At 40.7% G+C, this 19,591-nt stretch overlaps 1 protein-coding gene across 4 annotated transcripts in view; it reads left to right on the plus strand.

Moving 5' to 3' along the window:
• Nucleotides 1–8,078: 8,078 nt before the first annotated feature.
• The window catches only part of ACBD5 (acyl-CoA binding domain containing 5), a 51,884-nt gene continuing 40,371 nt past the window's right edge, over nucleotides 8,079–19,591 (plus strand). For 3 of the 4 annotated variants that reach the window (XM_061587567.1, XM_061587568.1, XM_061587569.1), the window contains exons 1-4: nucleotides 8,079–8,166; nucleotides 9,936–10,110; nucleotides 16,049–16,169; nucleotides 17,185–17,257. In XM_061587567.1, the coding sequence (XP_061443551.1) occupies nucleotides 10,020–10,110; nucleotides 16,049–16,169; nucleotides 17,185–17,257 (285 nt within the window). In that variant the 5' untranslated portion in view covers nucleotides 8,079–8,166; nucleotides 9,936–10,019. The remainder of the gene's footprint in view (nucleotides 8,167–9,935; nucleotides 10,111–16,048; nucleotides 16,170–17,184; nucleotides 17,258–19,591) is intronic. The other variant, XM_061587570.1, reaches the window with a different exon arrangement.

Consider the following 19,591-nt stretch of genomic DNA (forward strand, 5'->3'; position numbering starts at 1 on the left):
GTACCCTGTCAAATTTGGCCTGTGAGGCCGATCCTGATGATTCATGACCATGGACTTCTAAATTTGCCACTACACTACTGGTGGCATGATACCGCTTTAATAGCGATAGTGCTGATGGGGCCTCAGGTGCAAGAAACGTCACTAATTTTTATCAGAGATAAAAGGGAATTTTAAACAGGTTGGCATTTCTGACTGCTGCTTCTAACAGGCTGGAGAAATTGGGTAGGTTTCCCCCCCAAATATCTGAAGGGCTGTCACACAGATGACAAAGCAAGTTTATTTTCTGATGTTCCGGAGGGCAGGGCCCAGATCAATGGGTTTAAATTATAAGACAGTGGATTTTGGTGACAAAACATTAGAAAGACTTTCCTGGTGTTACAAGCTGTTTGACAGTGGAACAGATTGTGTTGGAAGGTGATGGAATCTTTTTTGTTAGAGATTTTTAGCAGAGGTGGGATGAATGCCTAGCAGAGATGGTGTGGCTGTGGATTTCATGTACTACATCAACATTGGGTTGGATTATATGATCTTTGAGGTCTGCTCAAACTCTATCAATGTTTGAAATGTGCACTTTGACTCTAGACAGAATTTTGGGCCAAAAAGTAAGAGACAAGAGTATGGGGTCACTGAATTAGTTTTCCCTGTATGGGCATTATTTCATGTATTGTGTGGCAATAGGTCACTGGCACTATGGTGGTCACAACTGCCTTCTAATCATTAGTTGCTGTGAATGAAACATGAGCAATTCTGAACCAGAAATTGGACCGAGAAAGGAGTGGTTACCTACCAATCCTAACCAAACAGTCAAGGAATACATTAAGGGTAAACTAATGATCCATTAAGGCAGCCTTCCCCAACTCTGGAACCCCAGATATAATTGGACTACAACTCTGGTCATTCTTGTCCATTGACCGTGCTGGCTTGGGATAATGGGAGTTGTAGTCCAACAACATCTGAGTGGGATTGAAGGTTTGGGAAGGCTGCATTAAGGATTTGGATCAGTCCTGCCAATGAGCTGTGGGGAAGTTCCCAATGACTGCAGAGTTTGCTTGAGGGTGAACAGTGGCTCTAAGTTTGTGATCAATACCAAGCCTCTTCATGAAACAAATCCAGTACTCTCTTCCCATAGTGGCAAATATACAGAAAATGCATTTCATCTCCAAATAAGGTAGATTAATTGAACATTATCCATCTCCAACAGTACTAGAGACCTTATAAGAAATATGGATTCTCTGAATATTTATTTATTTCAAGGCTTTTTTTAAATCCAAATTTCAGTCAAAAAGGGTCCCAGAGTGAATTGCAAATGCCAGTGATTAGACAGTCCCTGCCCTCAGGCTTACAACCTAAAAGGTACCACACAAAAGGAAAAGAGAATGAGAGAAGAGGAGGAAAAAAGAAGCCTCAGACACTATTTCTTAGTTACAGTGTTCTTATAAATGGGCAGCTGGGATGGACAGAATTCAAGGAGAGGAGGAACCAAAAGTTGCTGGTCTTTCAGCAGAGCAGATGGAGGGGCCCTGCAATCCCATTTCACAATGACCTTATGATTACACACCGTTACTAGCAAAACAAGAAAAACAGAGGATGGGATGACTGGTAGAATACATACAAAGGAACAAATATTTCATTTTAATGTGTTTTGCTGTATAATAAGGTCACTGTCTCAGAATTCAGCTTTGTTGTAAATGTAATCCATCACTCATTTCAGCCAACATTGCCTCTTAAAGCACAATGTAAAAAGTAAGAGCTGCACCTTAATTACCACAAAAGGATTTCTTGTACGTAAAAGGTTGAATGCTCCCCAGGGAGAATGTAATAGGTGTGGTAAAGCAGGAGACTTTGGTTCAGTCCTCAAACTGCATAGGCTTCATCAATACTTTTTATGGTGACTGGCCAAGGACATTTTGGTAACTGAAGTACAAAATTCGAAGGCCAATCTTTCCCACTAATACAACTTTTGAGTTGTTTTGAGATGGTTTGCTTTTCTCCTCCTGGGCAAGGGCAATACACCCAGCTGTTTTTTAAAGGGTTCAGAAGCAGCATGGCTACCAATAGTAGCTGGTGTCCATTTGGATTGGTAGGGTAGAAGGCAGGGTGGCCAATTGTAGGTGGATTCAGAGCCAATGGTTGGTTGAACCAATTAATTCTAGTTTTGTCCCTATAATCCTACCTGGTGAATTATACAAGGACTGAACCGGATGGACCAATGGTCTGACTCAATATAAGGCGGCTTCCTATGTTCCTACATTTTTAACATTGTATTTTACATTGTTGTGAGTCTGTGACCTGCCCTGGGACCATCAGGTGAAGGGCAAGTAACAAATCTAACAACAGCAACAAGTCATTCCTCACCCATGTACAGGACACAGAGAAGCATCTGTCCAATACATCTTATGGAGCAGGCAGGTCGATATGGAAGGAGACAGACCGTCCCTCAGGTATTCTGGAACCATAAAGCCATATTGGGCTTTAAAACTGAATTGTGCCTAGAAACAAAGTGGCAACCAGTACTACCACTGCAGGTGTAATATCATCCCCTGGGTTAGCACCAGGTAGCATATTTCCTGCCAAATTCTGGACCAACTAATGTTTCAAGGTTCTTCAAATGATAACAATACCATTATAATAAAGCTAATTTTACATCTAGCATGGATGTTCCTAAAGCATGCGTTACCATGACCATTTCTGATTTTATGAGGAATGGATGCAGCTGGCAATTCTGGCCACAACTGCTGTCTGAGCATTCAGATGCAAAGCTGGGTCCAGGAGTACCCACACACAGCAAACCTGATTTTTCAAAGGAGGTACAATCCCATCCAAAAACATGCCGAAACCCTCTTCCACAGTCTCTCTCTCCTGACCAGGAACACTTTTGTCTTAACTGGATTAAGCGTCCATTTATTAAGCCTCATCCATCCCGTTATCACCTTCAAGCAATTGGTTGAGGATGTCAGCAGCTTTCCTGTATCTGAGGAAAAGGAGGAATTATATTTTCCAAGAACTTCTTAACCAAAAAAGCAGACTATTACACTTGTGCGTTGAGTAATCGTATTCTTATAATTCAATGTGTGCTGCATTTCACTGATTTAGCCAGTGTAATCAGATTATAAAAGTAAGAGCTGAAATGTTTTAATAATATTTAATTGTCATGATTCAATTCTCTTAGCGCTGCCATTGTTAAACACAGATGAGCCACAGTATTCCATCATGAGATCTTTTTTAATTTTTACAGTGTGGAGGTAACAACCAATTAAACATGACAAGCAACAGTTTCATTCTCCAGCTGCAATTGCCTCTCAAAGCCACTTGATGCCGTTCCAAGCAAGCAAGTAAGGTTTCACACACTTGGCAGGTACCTACTGTGTGTGTATGCCTGCTGTTTTTGTAATGTGTGGAGAAGCTCTGAGTCTATCTCCCCAAATGATATGCATTACTGCAGGTTTCATCTTGTCTTGAGGCTCTAAGAAGCTGGAAATAAAAGATCTGACAATTAGCAGATTTTGACATCTCATCTACTCCACTTATCTTCAAACGCCACTCACAGGAGCGTTGCTAGGCACTAGCTAAAGATTTGTGACATAAATTTGCCTTTGAGCAAATTTAAAATGGCATGTGACTGGGGTCACACTGGCACTGAGTTTTGCAGCATGCTCTGTAAGCAAGGTTTAAAGAGAATGTGGTTAAAATGGATGGCAGGAGATCTGGGGCTCAGTGCCCCGTCTAACAATGCTTCTGTCCACATATGATTTTGTTTCTGCAGAGGCTTTCACAAGGAACTGTTTATTTTTAAAGACTGCTATAAGAAACAAATAATATTCCAAAATAATGTATACAGCATAAACACATATAAACAGTATAGATACAAGAGTATAGTTGTCCAGATCCCGGGGGTTTGCAGACCCCTTACTTTTTTGGGAGCAGGGTCCTAGCCAGGTACCTTTGTATGAACCACTAATCATGAAAGAGGAGTGTGTTAGCTACTGAGAAGAGTCCTTGTCCTTTCATGGTCATCAGAGCCAATCAAAGTGAAAGGAGGTGAGTCAGCTACTGAGAAGACTCTTCTCAGTAGTTAACACATAGCCTCCTTTTTCATGCTGATTGGCTCCTAGAGTCATCTGTTGTAGTGGTCTGTGGACTCAGGATGATATAGAGAGCAAAGGAGATGAGGGAACATGGAAAAGGGGGTGGCTGTGAGGGGGTATGGTGTGACTATCATGAAGGGACCCTGTACTTTTGAATTTGCCACTACGCTACTGTATAGGCATATATAACAATGACGTATGACTTAAAATCCCAGGTGTAGCAAAAAAGACAAATAACTGGGTGTTAGAACAAATTAAGCCAGAACTATTACTAGAAGCTAAAATTATGAAACTGAGGTTATCATACTTTGGAGACAAAAGGAGAAGACATGATTCACTAGAAAAGACAATAATGCTGGGAGAAACAGAAGGGAGTAGAAAAAGAGGAAGGTCAAATAAGAGATGAATTGATTCCATAAAGGGAGCCACAGACCTGAACTTACAAGATCTGAACAGGGTGGTTTATTACAGATGCTACTGGAGGTCGCTGATTTGTAAGGTCACCATAAGTGGTAATTACATTGAAGGCATATAATAATAACAACAACAAGGTGAGGAGAAGGATTTCTATTTCCAATTATATTTTGGTGTTTCTCAGTCACCTCTGTGCTGCTCTCAGCTGCTGTCACACAGCACATTGCATAGAATGAAGTGACAGAATTTTGCACAATATTTCTTCAAACTTTAGGTGATGGTGGGTCATGTTATTTGTAGCAACCCACATTCATGGTGTCTAGTAAATAATAGGTTTTAAACATTTATGTGTAACCTTTCTCAAGTTCAGGGTGGGTTATAAAAGCTGTAAAAGCACATTCAAATATAATATAAATACAACCCCCAAATCAGAACAACCATCCAACAACAGTCTAGCCATCGAAACATACAAACATAGGAAGAGTCCTTCTGGATCAGACTGAAGATCCATCTAGTGCAGCACCCTGTCCTCGTAGTGACTAACCAGATGCCTATGAGAAGCCAACAAGCAGGATCTGAGTGCAACAGCACTCTCCTCACTTGTGATTCCCAACAACTGGTATTACTGCCTCTGACAGTGGAGGTAAAACATAGCCACCATGACTAGTAGCTAGCAAAGGGGAGGGGGTTACATAGTACTGGTGCGGAGAGAGACCATTCCCCAACCTTGGAATGCCTCCTTCTATCCACATGAGCTGCTGGTAAGCTCCGGATCATCTTTGAAAGCCCTTCTCTGGGTGTCCTTGGTGGTCAGAGGTTAGGCAGCTGGCAATGCTGGGGAGGGGGCCTTTGTGGCTGGGACACCCACTTTTATGTCTTGTGGCTCACCTGTCAGCCACTCTTATTTCTTTCCAGTGTGTGGGGTAAACACAAAGGACATTCTTTTCCAACATCTTTTTAGATACAGTTGAAATGTTTTTATTCTGTTGCTCTAACTTCTATGCTTTTATTGTTCATATTGTTTGATATGTAATATTATTGTTTTAACTTTTGTATATGATTGCTAGCCACCCTGGGAGGATCAGTACTGACGAGTGGGGTCTGATTTATTTAAAACAAATAAACTGATGTAAAGGCCCTGCTGCTGACTGCAACAGATCAGACCTTGCCAATACTTAGAAATGTAGGAAGCTGCCTTATACAATGCCAGGCTATTGGTCCCATCTGGCTGACTGTTGTCTGCAGTGGCTGATGGTGGCAATCCAGGGTTTCAGACAGAGATCTATCTCAGCCCTACTTGCAGATGCTGAGGACTGAAACCGGGACCTTTTGCATGCAAAGCAGATGGTCTAGCACTGAGCTCTAGCCCTTTCCTACCTTGGGACTCCACCTGTTGAAGACATTCCTGTGATACTTTCCAGTCTTCCATCGAATGACATTGTGGGAATTCAAGAAGCAGTCTCTTTCCTGGATTGACTTTGTGATAGATGTAGCACCCAGAGTATTAAGGAGTATGCAAGGGATCAAAGAAGTATTGGAACCAGTATGCAACAACTGTGTGATTACGGAGAGGGGGCAGGATTTAAGGAGGATTTTGTGTCACAAAGAGGAACTCCTTTGGCAGCAGTTGACTGCAAGATACATATTCAGGTGAAACTGTTGCAGAGGGGTCATATGTTGTTATGTGCCTTCAGGTCAATTTCGATTTATGGCGACCCTATGAATCAGCGACCTCTAATAGCATCTGTTATAAACCACCCTGTTCAGATCTTGTAAGTTCAGGTCTGTGGCTTTGCTTATGGAATCAATCTATCTCTTGTATGCCCTTCCTCTTTTTCTACTTCCTTCTGTTTTTCCCAGCATTATTGTCTTTTCTAGTGAATCATGTCTTCTCATGATGTGTCCAAACTAAGACAACCTCAGTTACATCATTTTAGCTTCTAGTGATAGTTCTGGCTTAATTTGTTCTAACACCCAATTATTTGTCTTTTTCACGGTCCATTGTATTTGTAAAGCTCTCCTCCAACACCACATTTCAAATGAGTTGATTTTTCTCTTATCCTCTTTTTTCACTGTCCAGCTTTCACACCCATATATAGAGATTGGAAATACCATGGTTTGAATGATCCTGACTTTAGTGTTCAGTGATAAATATTTCCATTTGAGGACCTTTTCTAGTTCTCTCATAGCTGCCCTCCCTAGTCCTAGCCTTCTTCTAATTTCTTGACTACTGTCTCTATTTTGGTTAATGACTGTGCCAAAGTGTTGATAATCCTTGACTAGTTCAGTCAAGCTCATTGTGAGCTTTAAAGTTACATAAATCTTCTATTTACCTTACTTTAGTCTTCTTGACGTTCAGCTGTAGTTCTGCTGTTGTGCTTTCCTCTTTAACTTTCAACAGCATTCATTTCAAATCATCACTGGTTTCTGCTAGTAGTATGGTATTATCTGCATATCTTAAATTATTGATATTTCTCCCTCCAGTTTTCACACCTCCTTCATCTTGGTCCAGTCCCGCTTTCCGTCAGATATGTTCTGCATATAGATTAAACAAATAGGGTGATAAAATACACCCCTGTCTCACACCCTTTCCGATGGGGAACCAACCAGTTTCTCCATATTCTGTCCTTACAGCAGCCTCTTGTCCTGAGTATAGGTTGCGCATCAGGACAATCAGATGCTGTGGCACCCCCATTTCTTTTAAAGCATCCCATAGTTTTTCATGATCTACATAATCAAAGGCTTTGCTGTAATCTACAAAGCACAGGGTGATTTTCTTCTGAAATTACTTGGTCTGTTCCATTATCCAACGTATGTTTGTTACATGATCTCTGGTACCTCTGGTCATATGTACCCAAAGTAATAAGAATGCACAAACTCATTCACTGAAGCAACTTGTATTGATCAGGATTAGGAATCAATTTATGCTGCTGTTTTAGTTTTAAAAAGTCGATACTGGTTTTAAAATACTTTTATTATATGGATTGTAAGATGTCTTGGGGATTTTTTATTTGGAAATGTTGCATCTAAATCCTTAGTATAAATAAATAAATAAAATGTCATACAGTAAAGATAACTAAGTTGTTTTTTGAAGATGGAGTGGTAGGTGTACAAATGTGAAACATAGTACAGAGAACACCATATATAAGGAACCTGTATTTTTGTACTCTCTAAAGAACCATGCAAACTTGTAGAAATAATAATAATAATACATTCAAGAGTGAATTTCTGCTGGTGGTGAGCATCTGTGAAACTTTTTTTGGCAACTTGTGTGTGATAGTAACTGTGCTTTGATCATATTAATGTTGAGTGTGATTTTAAATATTTAGTAATTTATAGACAAAAACTTGAATTTTCTGCTTCTAGTTATAGAGCATCAATCATTACTATTCCCAAAGGAGTCTAAAGCATATATGTTTATTCCTTGAAAATGGAAATAACAAAGGGGAGGGGGAAAGAGTGTATTCTTATGTCTATGTAAAAACAGTTAAAGGTTGTCATGGCAGGGCAGAGTAGGGTTGCCAGAGACAGGAAGTAGACAGTGGACTACATTTCCCAGCATGCTCCTTAAGAGGCGGGACAAGAATGAGCTAATAGCTGCTGTTGGAATACATTAACAGGAGAGCCCGAGCCTTGGACAAAGGTTAGCGAAGTCTGTCACCCCAAGGTAAAAGCGGGGAACACTTTATATGGTTTGTTACCTTTTATTATTGGAAAATGAGGTGGCCGCTCCTCGGTAACGTCAGCCACTTGGTCTGCTTAGAGATGACGTTTTACTTCAGAAAGTTGGAGGAGAGAAAATTGAGGGTTTGGTTTTGTTTTCCTTGCAACTGTCAGGTTCGGCCTACAATTGCGGGAGTGGGGTCGGGTATGTATTGGCAAGCCCCCCCCCCGAGTGTGTAATAATAGATGAATAGTAATAATGGGTGATGGTATATTGTTGTGTAGTCGGAACAGGAAATCACCGAGGTTGGCTTTGCAAAGCTGATATAAAAGCCTCTTGAAATTGTAAGGGAGGATGGGGTGAGTGTAGATTAAGTTGCTGGGATGTTTTGAATTATTAGTTTAGCCTTAAATGGGCACGAGGGATGCGCGATGTACTTGTCAGGTTACGTCAAGCGCTTAGAAGGGAAAAGGGACCTGATAGGCCTGAGAATAGGCAGGACAAAGTGGAAGGTAACAGAGGACTGATGTACCAATTTATACATGAGTAACTTAGAGCAGCTACTCTATAACAATCTTTTAAACTCACTGGTTTAAACTCCGTGAATAGACTGGCTAAAGAAAGTTGAAAAGGTTAACTCTATCCTTCCAAATCCTTTTTTCTTTTAGCGCATATTGTTAATGGCACTTCTCATCCACTTTGAAGATGAGTCCAAAATCTAAAGGGTGATCTGGTATGGCCCACAGTGGCTCTTACTTCTGAGTAAAGGTGCAGAGGATTGCAGTACGTCTTTAATCCCCCTAGGTATCATTATTTGGGAGCAAACCCCATTGATCTCAGCGGGACAGGGCTTACGTTCCAAGCAAGCATTCATAAGATCAGGCCACACGTGTTCAATATCTGGGCCACGTTCTTGAAATATAGATAAGTAAACTTATGAGAGAAAGAAGGCTAGCAAATTACTCCCAATTCCTTATGGGATCTACTCCGGATAACCGAAAGATATATTATTTTCCATTTACCCCCTCCCCTTCCTCCCTCGTGTCTGTCTTCTATTGTAAGCCTCTCGGGGCAGGGACCCGTCTTCTTTCAACAGCAGCCCGTATATAGCTGAAGCTATATAAATCAATAATGATAAACCGACGAGTTGTGTGTGATGACGACAGGTTGGGGGCGAAGCCGGGTGCACTGTTTTCAGTGGGAGCTTCAGCCCACTGTGCATTTTTGGGTTGATCTAGTTACAGATTGATTTCTTCCCTCCGTTACGCCTGCGACCAATACAGGCAATTGTGGGTACGGGGAGCAGAGAAAGACCAACAACGAGGGCATGCATTTTGTATTGTTAATTCGCTTCGGGATGTTTTACGGGGAGCGATTAATAAAGGAAATAAATAAAATAAGGGGGGGAAAGTATTCCTGACAGCGGTCTGAGAATTGAGATGAAACGTAGTGCGTATGAGAGAGTGAATGAGAGATCTGGCCCAACAGAACATCGTCGCCCCCACAACTCCTTCACATGGTAGTTTTTGAGAGGCCATTAGGGGGGCATCAGGACCTACGGAGTGAACGAGGGAGTTTCGGCTGAAGGGAGGATTTCGTCGCGGTGGGGCTTGAGGAGAGTCGCAGAAGGCAAAAACTGGCTCAGGCGGGCTTTTCTTGCCCTCGCTTTCCCTGGCTAAAGGAGGCGGAGGCAGCCGCGGCCCTCGCCTCCCCTTCACCACCACCACCTCCTTCGCCAGACCCCGCTATGTCTTGGGTTCACTCGGTTACAGGGTACTTCTTGGCGAAGGGAAGCGGCAACAACGACGCGATTCCGGGCGACGCAATTCGGGCCCAAGTGAGGGAAGAGGCGGGATATGGCGGAAACGGAGAACAGAGGCGGCAGCTCGGTTCATGAGACACGGTTTGAGGCAGCTGTCAAGGTGATTCAGAGTCTGCCCAAAAATGGTAAGTTTTTTGGAGGGGTAAGGAAATGGTAAAGAAAGGGGGGGTAGAGAAAGGTGATGGTGTGGCTGCCTGTGTTCTACAAAGAGCCCCCTTCCCCAAGGAAGTGGGCAACACCACCCCATTTCAATGACTCTGAAAGGGGTGTGTGTGTGTGTGTGTGTGTGACTATAGTATCTTCCTGTATTGGGGTTTGGCACTTAGAACTTGTATCCATCCCATCCCCATCTAGTGTAACCGCTGGGAAAGATCTATTTGTTTGTTTATATATCTCTTATATTTATATGCATTTATTCACTAATAGGCAAAAAATCTTGCGGTTTAAGAATGCTTCCTGCTAAAACAAGATCAGCACAGCACATGTCTTGTTTCTGTCATATGGGCTGATTCCAGGTATTGCCACCACTCACCATATGCTCAGAGGCACATGTTATCAAATTCTTCCAAGCTACACAGGAAGTGGATTGAACTGTGAAAGATCAACCCAAATTGTGTTTGTGTTTTGACAAATTTGTAGGGCAGTACAATATCTCAGAGAAGAGGTCAGGTCTCCTTCTCCCCTGGTGCATTCACTATAGCTGCCCAGTTTCCCTGCTTTTTAAAGTTTGACAGAAATATCTGTTGGCTACAGGTACTTTCTTAAACCGCAAGGCCTATTAGTGAATTTCCCTGGGATCCTGTGCAAGTTTGCTGAGAATGGATTTGCATGCTTATTGAGTTCAGTGGGATTTACTCCCCTGCAATCATGCTTAGAATAGATGAAACTGACCACAGGGGATGGAGAGGGGAGGAGGGGGAGAGGAGCAGGGAGGAGGGGGAGGAGGAGGGTAGGTTTGATCATTTGCATATTTATTGAGTTCAGTGGGATTTACTCCCATGCAGTCGTGCTTAGGACTGGTAAAACTGACCATGGGGAGGGAAGTCTGGAGTGGGCAGGGGAGAAGGAAGGAAGAGGGGAGGAGAGGGAGGAGGAGGAAGGGAGAGGAGAGGGGATGGAGGAGAAAGGCAGGTCAGATCATTTGCATGCTTATTGAGTTCAGTGGGACTTATTCCTGTGCAATCATGACTAGGATAGGTAAAACTGACCATGAGGGTGAGGGGAGCAGAAGGAGTGGGAGTGGGAAGGAGGGGAGGGGAGGAGAAGGGGATTGGCAGGGGAGGGGTGAATGAAGAGTGAGGGAAGGGGCAAAAGAGAGGTGATGGGAGGGAGGAGGAGGGGAGGGCAGTTTTGATCATTTGCATGCTTATTGAGTTCTGTGGGATTTACTCCCATGCAATCATGCTTGAAAATGAAATGGACTGCTTTCAAGTTGATTCTGATTTATGGGGACCCTATGAGTAGGGTTTTCATGGTAAGTGGTATTCAGAGGTGGTTTACTTTTGCCTTCCTCTGAGGCTGAGAGGCAGCGACTGGCCCAAGGTCACCCAGTGAGCTTCATGGCTGTGTGTGGATTTGAACCCTGGTCTCCCAGGTGATAGTCCTAGGATAGTCCTGTTGGGAGTGGAGGCTCAGCTGGAGGACCTTCTGTTAAAGTTCGATATGAAGACTGAAAACCATCTTCTGCTGCTGCTGGAGGAGATGCACAACACAGCAAATCCTTCCAGTCCCGGAGTAGCTGCTTCGGCCATTTGCATCTCGACAGAAGATCATACCTCCAACTACAGTTTTCCTAAATTGTGTGAACATTGAACAACACTGAATGCTGAACAACACTGAACATTCAAACATTTTAATGTATTGTTTTTTATCTTCTATGTCGCCCAGAGTGGCTGAACAACCAGCCAGATGGGCGACTAATAAATTTAATAAATAAATAAATAAATAATAAGAGGGAGGGGTGAGGAGGAGGGGAGGGCAGGTTTGATCATTTGCTTGCTTTTTGATTTCAGTGGGATTTACTCCTGTGCAATCGTGCTTAGGATAGGTGAAACTGACCTGGGGGAGGGCCAGGGAGGGGAGGTGGAGGACAGGAATGGGAGGGGGATTTAGATATTTTCCAAAAGGAAAACATTGTGAACAGTATCATTCTTTTTCAGGGTTTCCTCCACCTTTTCATTTTACAGCAGGCACATGTAGCCTCCCACCCAAATTTAAGCCAAAGCTATCCCTGGCCACATCCACACCAGACCTTTATTCCACTTTAGGCAGCCATGGCTTCTCCCAAAGTATCATGGGAAGTGTAGTTAGTGAGAGTTGCTAGTAGATGCCCTGTTCCCCTCACAGAGCTTTAATCAGAGCAGCTGACTGTTAAACCACTCTGGCTATTGGAGCTGTGTCAGGGGAATGAGTCTCCTGTGAGCACCCTTCACAAACTACACTTCCCAGGATTCTCTGGGGTAAGCCATGACTGTCTCAAGTGAAATCAAAGTCTGGTGTGGGTCTGGCCCCGATTAGGCAAGCCCAGCAGCTGGGAGTCTGGCTTTTAAAAAAACTGGCAGTTGGTTCTTACTGAGCATGCCCAACATTATCATTGAGGTCATGCCAACATTTCTTAAATTAATTAAAAATCAGCCAGGCATTTTTTAACTTTTAAACTGGAGAAGATGGAGATCAGGGTATGGGGCAAGGTCAAGAATAGGATTATAGGTACACTTGTGAACATGGCTGATTTTTAATTAATTTCAACAGATTATGAGAACTCTGACAGAAAAAAGTCCCAAAGGGGTCTGTTTTTTCTCTTTCTTTTTACACTTTGAACTCTCGATTCTCTCTGTTTTGTGTGTTGCCATGAAAATTTAGAGGGTTATTTAGCAAGCGTTTCTGATTTAAGGACTATAAGTTCTGTAAGGTTTTGTTTTGAAATGAGTTTATGGGAAGGATCAGAATGGCATGGGGGGTATTTTCAATTTAACATTGTGGAACACGAAAAATCCATGCTGACTATAGTATACAGCCACTCTTGTTGCTGTATAATATATATCCAAGGAGCTCAAAGGGATGTGCATGGCTCTCCCATTCTCCATTTCATCCTCACAACAACAATGTGAGGTAGGTTAGCCTGAGAGACAGTGACTGGCCTAAGTTCATCCAGTGAGCTTCATGGCTGAGGGGGGATTTGAACACTGGTCAAATCCAGCACTCTAACCATTACATCACACTGGCTCTCATCTTTTCTTTATTTCCTTTTCTACACCTTTGCCTTTTTTCCTAAGAGGTCTTCTCTTGTCAGCAAGCTCCCTGAACGTCCCGAAGGAATGTGAATTCACTAGCCAATTGCTCTTTTTGAAAATTTACTGAGATATAAAGGAGGGGACTATCAGATCACTATTTCAAAAACCAGGGATGCCCCAAGCACAATCTGCTAGGGAATATTCTTTCCCATTAGTGAGACATCTTTGGTGTTTCTACCCCTTTACTGCCTTGGCATCCATTTTTGCTTGTTTGTTTGTTTCGAGGATTCATATTCCACTCCTCAGGTGGCTGCATCCCAAAGTACCTAAGAGTTCTGTAAAAGCAATGAAATGCAGTAGTCAGTAATTTAAAAACAGTAACAGCAGGAGGGGGAAGAGCTTGGAGACAGGTAAAAAAGAAAGCATAAAATACCAGAAATGTATAAGGGCAAATAAAAAGGTTTCACCTAGCGCTAGAAAGAAAGATTTGGAGCCAGGCACGCATTCTCAGGAACATACACTTCAGTATTGGGCTACTACAACTAGAAAAGCCTTATTATGAAGCATCTGCCTTGCATGCAGAAGGTCCCAGGTTCAGTCCCTGGCATCTCCGGTAGACCCCTGCCTGAAATCCTAGAGAGTCACTGCCTGTTGGTGTAGACAATACTGAGGTAGATGGACCAAAGGCTTGACTCAGTCTATGTCCTATATTCCTAAAGGTCTCTGCCCACCCCACCTTATGGAAGCATGGGGCCCTGCAGAAAAATCTTAATGGCCTGTCCGGTTCCTGAGGGAATAATAGTATTCGGTTCCTGAGGGAATAATAGTTTTCATTTCCTGGCCTTCACCAGCAGGTCCCAGGGCAGGTAATAATTAATGGTCTTTGCAGTGCAATTCTGTATATTGCTCTGAAGTAAGCCAGATTTCAGTACTATACACACTTACATGTGTATGTAGGATTGATGGGCTGCCCTTTGCATTATTGGGTCCTCTCCCATATATTCCTTTCCCCAAAACGAAACGTTTTGTATTTATGTGTAATCCTGAGAGTTTAATAAGTATTTACAATGAAAAGGTGCTAAACTTGAACTGAGAACAGGGTTAAAATATCCTAGTTGCAAAAAAAAAGAAAAAATGTCAGTCTGAGACACTTAAGAATTCTTGAAACCCCTCCATTCCATCTCTATTTAAGAGGTTGAAATGTTCAGCTGACTCTGCTTCAGAATTGTTGTTTTTTCCTTGCTTTTATTTATTTATTTATTTTTAAAAACTACATTATCCTTAGCTTTGCAAACAAGGAAGGTTTTTTGCCTTGAGCATGTTAAGTTCCCACTTGATTTTGATGACAGCTAATGGGTGTAAACTATATGATTTTCAAGTTCTTTCACTTTGTACTCCACCCTTTTGTGAAATTGGTGGAGTCGCATGGTACAGGAATTCATGTCACTGAAACAACAAGCATTTAATTTGCAGATGTAGATCAAGTAAAGGTGTTGTCATAATTGAGTGGAGGGCTGAAAGATCGGTTATCAAGTTATGAAGTAGAAAGTTTTCCTTTACAACAGTACAAACTAATTCTAACAATAAGAATCACTATTTCTTAGACAGTTAATTTATGGCTCTACTGTTTTGTTTTATATTTGTTTTTTTTTAAATTAAAACACATTTTGGAGTCATGGGTGTTTTTTGATTCAATTTTGTCACGAAATTGTTTTCACAAGTCACTCTTGGGACGAAAAGTGAAATGTGGAAAGACAGAAATGTATCTGTTGTGAGATATTTGAGTTTACTGGACTCATACCCAGCATATTTATGACTTAATATTAGAAAATTAGAGGCATCTTTCATGGTGTGTATTTTAAAACATACTTTTCTGTCTTCCTATAGTAACTTCAAAATCTTTTTTTTTAATTTATCAAATTGAAATTAGGAGCTGTGCTAATACTGAAGAGATATGTAAGGGCCCTGCAGATGAATCGAAGACCTAAGCATCAACTGAGGGTCTCAATTGGCAGCATAAGCAGTGGATAAATTTTCTCTTTACTTGGGTTTCAGTAGGGCAAATAGTGTTGGGGTGGCCATGGGAGTAGGGCCTATGGCAGACACTACTAGAAACAGCTTGACTGGAATATCCTAACCATAGATTTGTCAAGTTGAGTAAAACACTTAGCTTTTTTGTCATAGGAGGATCTGCTGTGGTATTTGGATCCTTGATATAGCTTTGAATTTCTTTGGGTCTTTCTTTATTACTGTAACATGGCTTCAACACAGGATATGTGGGAGCTGTAATTTAGTAGAGGCAATTCCACCATAATGCTAGCATGAGAAATACCAGCAGTCATGTTTTTCCTGTTCAGGACACATTACTTTCACTACTATGAGAACCTGCAACAGTGATGATATAATTTTACCTGATGATTGTGACCATATGTGTTTGCACAAGGAAAATTTAATCACTAGAGTATCCTTTCTGAATATAAAAATAAACATAGACAGGAGGTGTGGCTTTTTTGTTTGAAATTGGTGTGGCTCAAACAAAATCTTAACATTAGTCCTTTTTATGGATATAGTCAGTTCCCAATAGTCTGGTGCTGAAAGTCATGCAATAGGTATTCTGTTTATTTTAGATTGGATCCAGATTTAAGTTAGTTGAACTTAGGTCCCATTGAAATAAATGTAAGCAATGTTAAGCCTTAAGTTATGCCCTGTTGATTTCAACAAGACTTAAGTTCAATTAACCTAGTTGAGATCCACCCTTTTAGAGTTCATACAGAAATTATGTGTTTAGAATTTACTGTCTTTTATGGCATTTCTCAATTGTTTTCTCTAGGTTCTTTCCAGCCAACAAATGAAATGATGCTCAAGTTCTATAGCTTTTATAAACAAGCAACTCAAGGACCTTGCAATAGTCCAAGACCTGGATTCTGGGATCCTATTGGTAGATACAAATGGTAAATATGATATGCAAGAAGAGATGTTTTAAGTTTATATGTACACAAGCGTTCTGACTGCTGTATGGACAAAGGCCATAGCAGTAAAGATAGATGATAAATGTGTGTCATGTCACTGGTAGTGTGTTCTCAGTCTCTCTTTTTTAAAGCTGAAACCTGCTATCATTTCTGAGATTCAGGCTCCAAGTGTGCTATTGTTGTCACCCGGGGAATTGATATGTACATCCTGTCTCATATCTTGGTCTGCCAAACAGGTCATGATGACTCTAGTACTGCCAACTTTCCCAACTGTTTCTCTTTAAGATGGACGTAGTGCAGGCTATGAAGTGGAATCTATACTAAATAGACATGAGAGGGATGTAGAGAGATCAGAGATTGACAAAGAAGTGAGACAGAATTTGGGAATAACTGAATAGCAGTGAGAAGATAGGGGCAAGATATTTTTGAGAGAGTGAGATTTGTTGAGGAATTTGAGTGGTGAAAGGACAATAGCCTGCCCAGAGTTTGGGTACGGCAGACTATGGCTTTTCAGAAACTTAAAGGAACTACATTGACTATGGTCCACCAGTGAACTACAAACTGAGTTTGGGTGAACTGTCTCTGCCTTCCAATCTAATCTCCCACTGGTGGAAAATTACTTAACAAAGATTATGGCAATGTGCATACAGCATTGGCTATAGACCTGATGCATGTGCAGTGTTAGCACCATTCTTGTGCATGCATGCTGCATATGTTGGAGGAAGCAGAATTGGATCAAGGGGTTCTGCAGTCTGGTATCCCTGTGACAGATGCATTGTTGCCTGCAAGCACGTGCATTAATTTCTCTTGCCTTACAATGGTCTCTAGTCAAATAAGTTCCGTGTGTTTTTGAAATCCTAGAGCAATCAAACCCTGCTCACCCATTAACCATCATAGGAGAGGAATAATATACATGTATACTTAAGAGGAATCCATAGTTAAACCTTATAGGAAACTTATTTTGAATGTCTTGAAGATATTTGTATATTTATTGTAGGGATGCATGGAGCGCATTAGGGAATATGCCCAAAGAAGATGCTATGATTGCCTATGTTGAAGAAATGAAAAAGGTAAGAGTTGCTGGATATGTCCAAGAAAGCAAATATTCCACAGTAATTTAATTTTTACGCTCTTCAGTCTTGAAACTTGATTAGCTTCTAGGCAAGCTTCAAAAGGGATTTCTGCAAATTATTGGATGGACTTTACCCCAGGCAGCCTAGCTGTCATAATGCTAAAAGCTTTAGGGATACTTCTGTCATGAAATAAAAATGAGCAATGCTTATGCAGTGCATTATGAAAGTTTATAGTAAGCAGCTTGCTGTGACTAGGTGGAGCTGATTCACAGCAAACTAGAGAGGAAGAATGGCACTAGGTTGTGGAAGATCTTTTTTTAAAAAATCGTAATTTATGTTGGAAGAGTTTCAGCTCTCCTGTTTCTTAGAAAAACAAATTACCTGAGTACTATATAACTTGAAACTGGAGCATGCAAAAAGCTAAACCTTGGTTACCTATATAAAACTTCCAGTAAGATTTCCATTTTGCTGTGCAAAATTGCTATGTTCCTTGTGCAAATTGTTCCTAGTTGCTGGCATTTCTAATTTTTGCTTTTAATCGGGAGAGCATCTACTGTGCCTATTCTGAGACTCAAGAAAAAATTACAATATGTACCTTCCTTTGATAGCTTTATTATGTGCCTTTATGTTTTTTGTACAGTTGTTCCTCTAAAACTGTAGGAGACATTGAGTACAGTTGGAGATGATCATGCATTTAAAATTATTGTTGTATTTGTGATTTCTAATAACTGTAGGGAAATCAGTCACTCAGTCCCAAATTTTCACTTGGAATATTAAATAATGTAAATTCATTTTAGCTCAAAAACCTTTGCTGCATACACTCATAACGTTTTCATAGCTAAACCTATTCTTTCTCTAAAAGTTGCTGAACAATAACTTTGAATGTTGTTGTATAATACTGATTAATTCTGAGGCTTGCACAGAAGCTTTAAAGACTAGAGTATTATGCAATTTATAGGGTAGTCAGTAGAGCTACTCTTTACTAAGTAGGCTGTGTATTGGAGTAAGCAGGGTAGAATGGAAACTGCTGTCTTAAGCATGAAATAGCAGAAACATATTCTATTTAAGTTATTAAATATATTTAAAAACTGAAGCTAACATTGAGTAGAGTTGGCTGATTACTAATGTAACTTGGGTCATTGTTATGTTTAATTCAACAGTACTTACATAGAAGTAGGTTCTGTTGAAATCAATCCAGTAAATGTGTTAAATGTTTCCAAATTATTGTTGCCACATTATTATTTGCTGCCTAATGTTTCATTTTTTGAAACCATCTTTCATGGTATAGATTTAACTTCCTTAAGCATGATAAAGGTCTAACAGCTCTGTCTTTCTTTTTGAGAGTAGTAAACAACAGAATGGAAGTCAGCAAGAAGAAATTCTGACTCTTATTTGCTGATGAATTTATTTGGTTTCTCTCTATTTCCTGTACTTATTTTGCTTTATTCTGTCTGTTAAATTTCCTTTTTTTGAAATGAAATGATCAATTAAGGATGAATATGCTGAGTAAAGGCTGTAATACTTTGATTTTCAGTAAAAGAGGTAGAATGGAACTCTGGAAAACCTGCTTTTGGTTCAAAATCCTGTCCAGAGTAACTTGGAAGCAAGTCCCAATTTAGTGGGACTTGCTTTTGAGTAAATATGGATATGATCAGATCTTTTAAGTTTCTGAAGACGTTTGAACTGAGATGTTTTCAACAGACTCATTGCAGTGGGAATCAACAAGAGTTTTGTGGTAGTGGTACTTTTGTTATTTTCCTTAAAGGAAATGAATTCAAATATATATCTATAAAATTATGAGTGCATCTTCTTTATCCAGCAAGTTGCAGCTTGGTTTCATATTCAAATCCTTGAATACATAACAAGTACAAATCAGTCTATTTTTACTTCTGTGATTGGACTTCCTGTACAAAAAGAATTGTTTAATTCTATCATGAAGGGTGCAATCAGTTAGGCCTGGATAAGAGCTTTGGGGGGTTATAGGTGAGAAAATAGGGGATAGTTTAGAGTGCCGTTTCTGCCACACGAGAAATGCTGATCGAGTAAAGGGGTTGGCAATCTGGGAAATAATGGATTTTCCATTAGGCAGAAATGGATACCCCGACAGTGGTCCAGTACTATCATCCTTTCTTCAAGTGAGTTCCACTCTTGTTAGATTTAGCAGAGCTTGGAAGATTACTTTTAAAAAGTAATAAATTAGAGTTACAGTTACATGGCCCAAAAAAGTAGTAATTACTGTTACAATTACAATTTCCTCCAAAGTAATCACTACAATTACATTTCCGTTACTTTAAAAAAAACCGCCTACAAGGTGCTGGCCTTGGCTGCTGC

Source organism: Rhineura floridana, chromosome 10 (assembly GCF_030035675.1).
Source record: "Rhineura floridana isolate rRhiFlo1 chromosome 10, rRhiFlo1.hap2, whole genome shotgun sequence".
Classification (NCBI taxonomy): domain Eukaryota; kingdom Metazoa; phylum Chordata; class Lepidosauria; order Squamata; family Rhineuridae; genus Rhineura; species Rhineura floridana.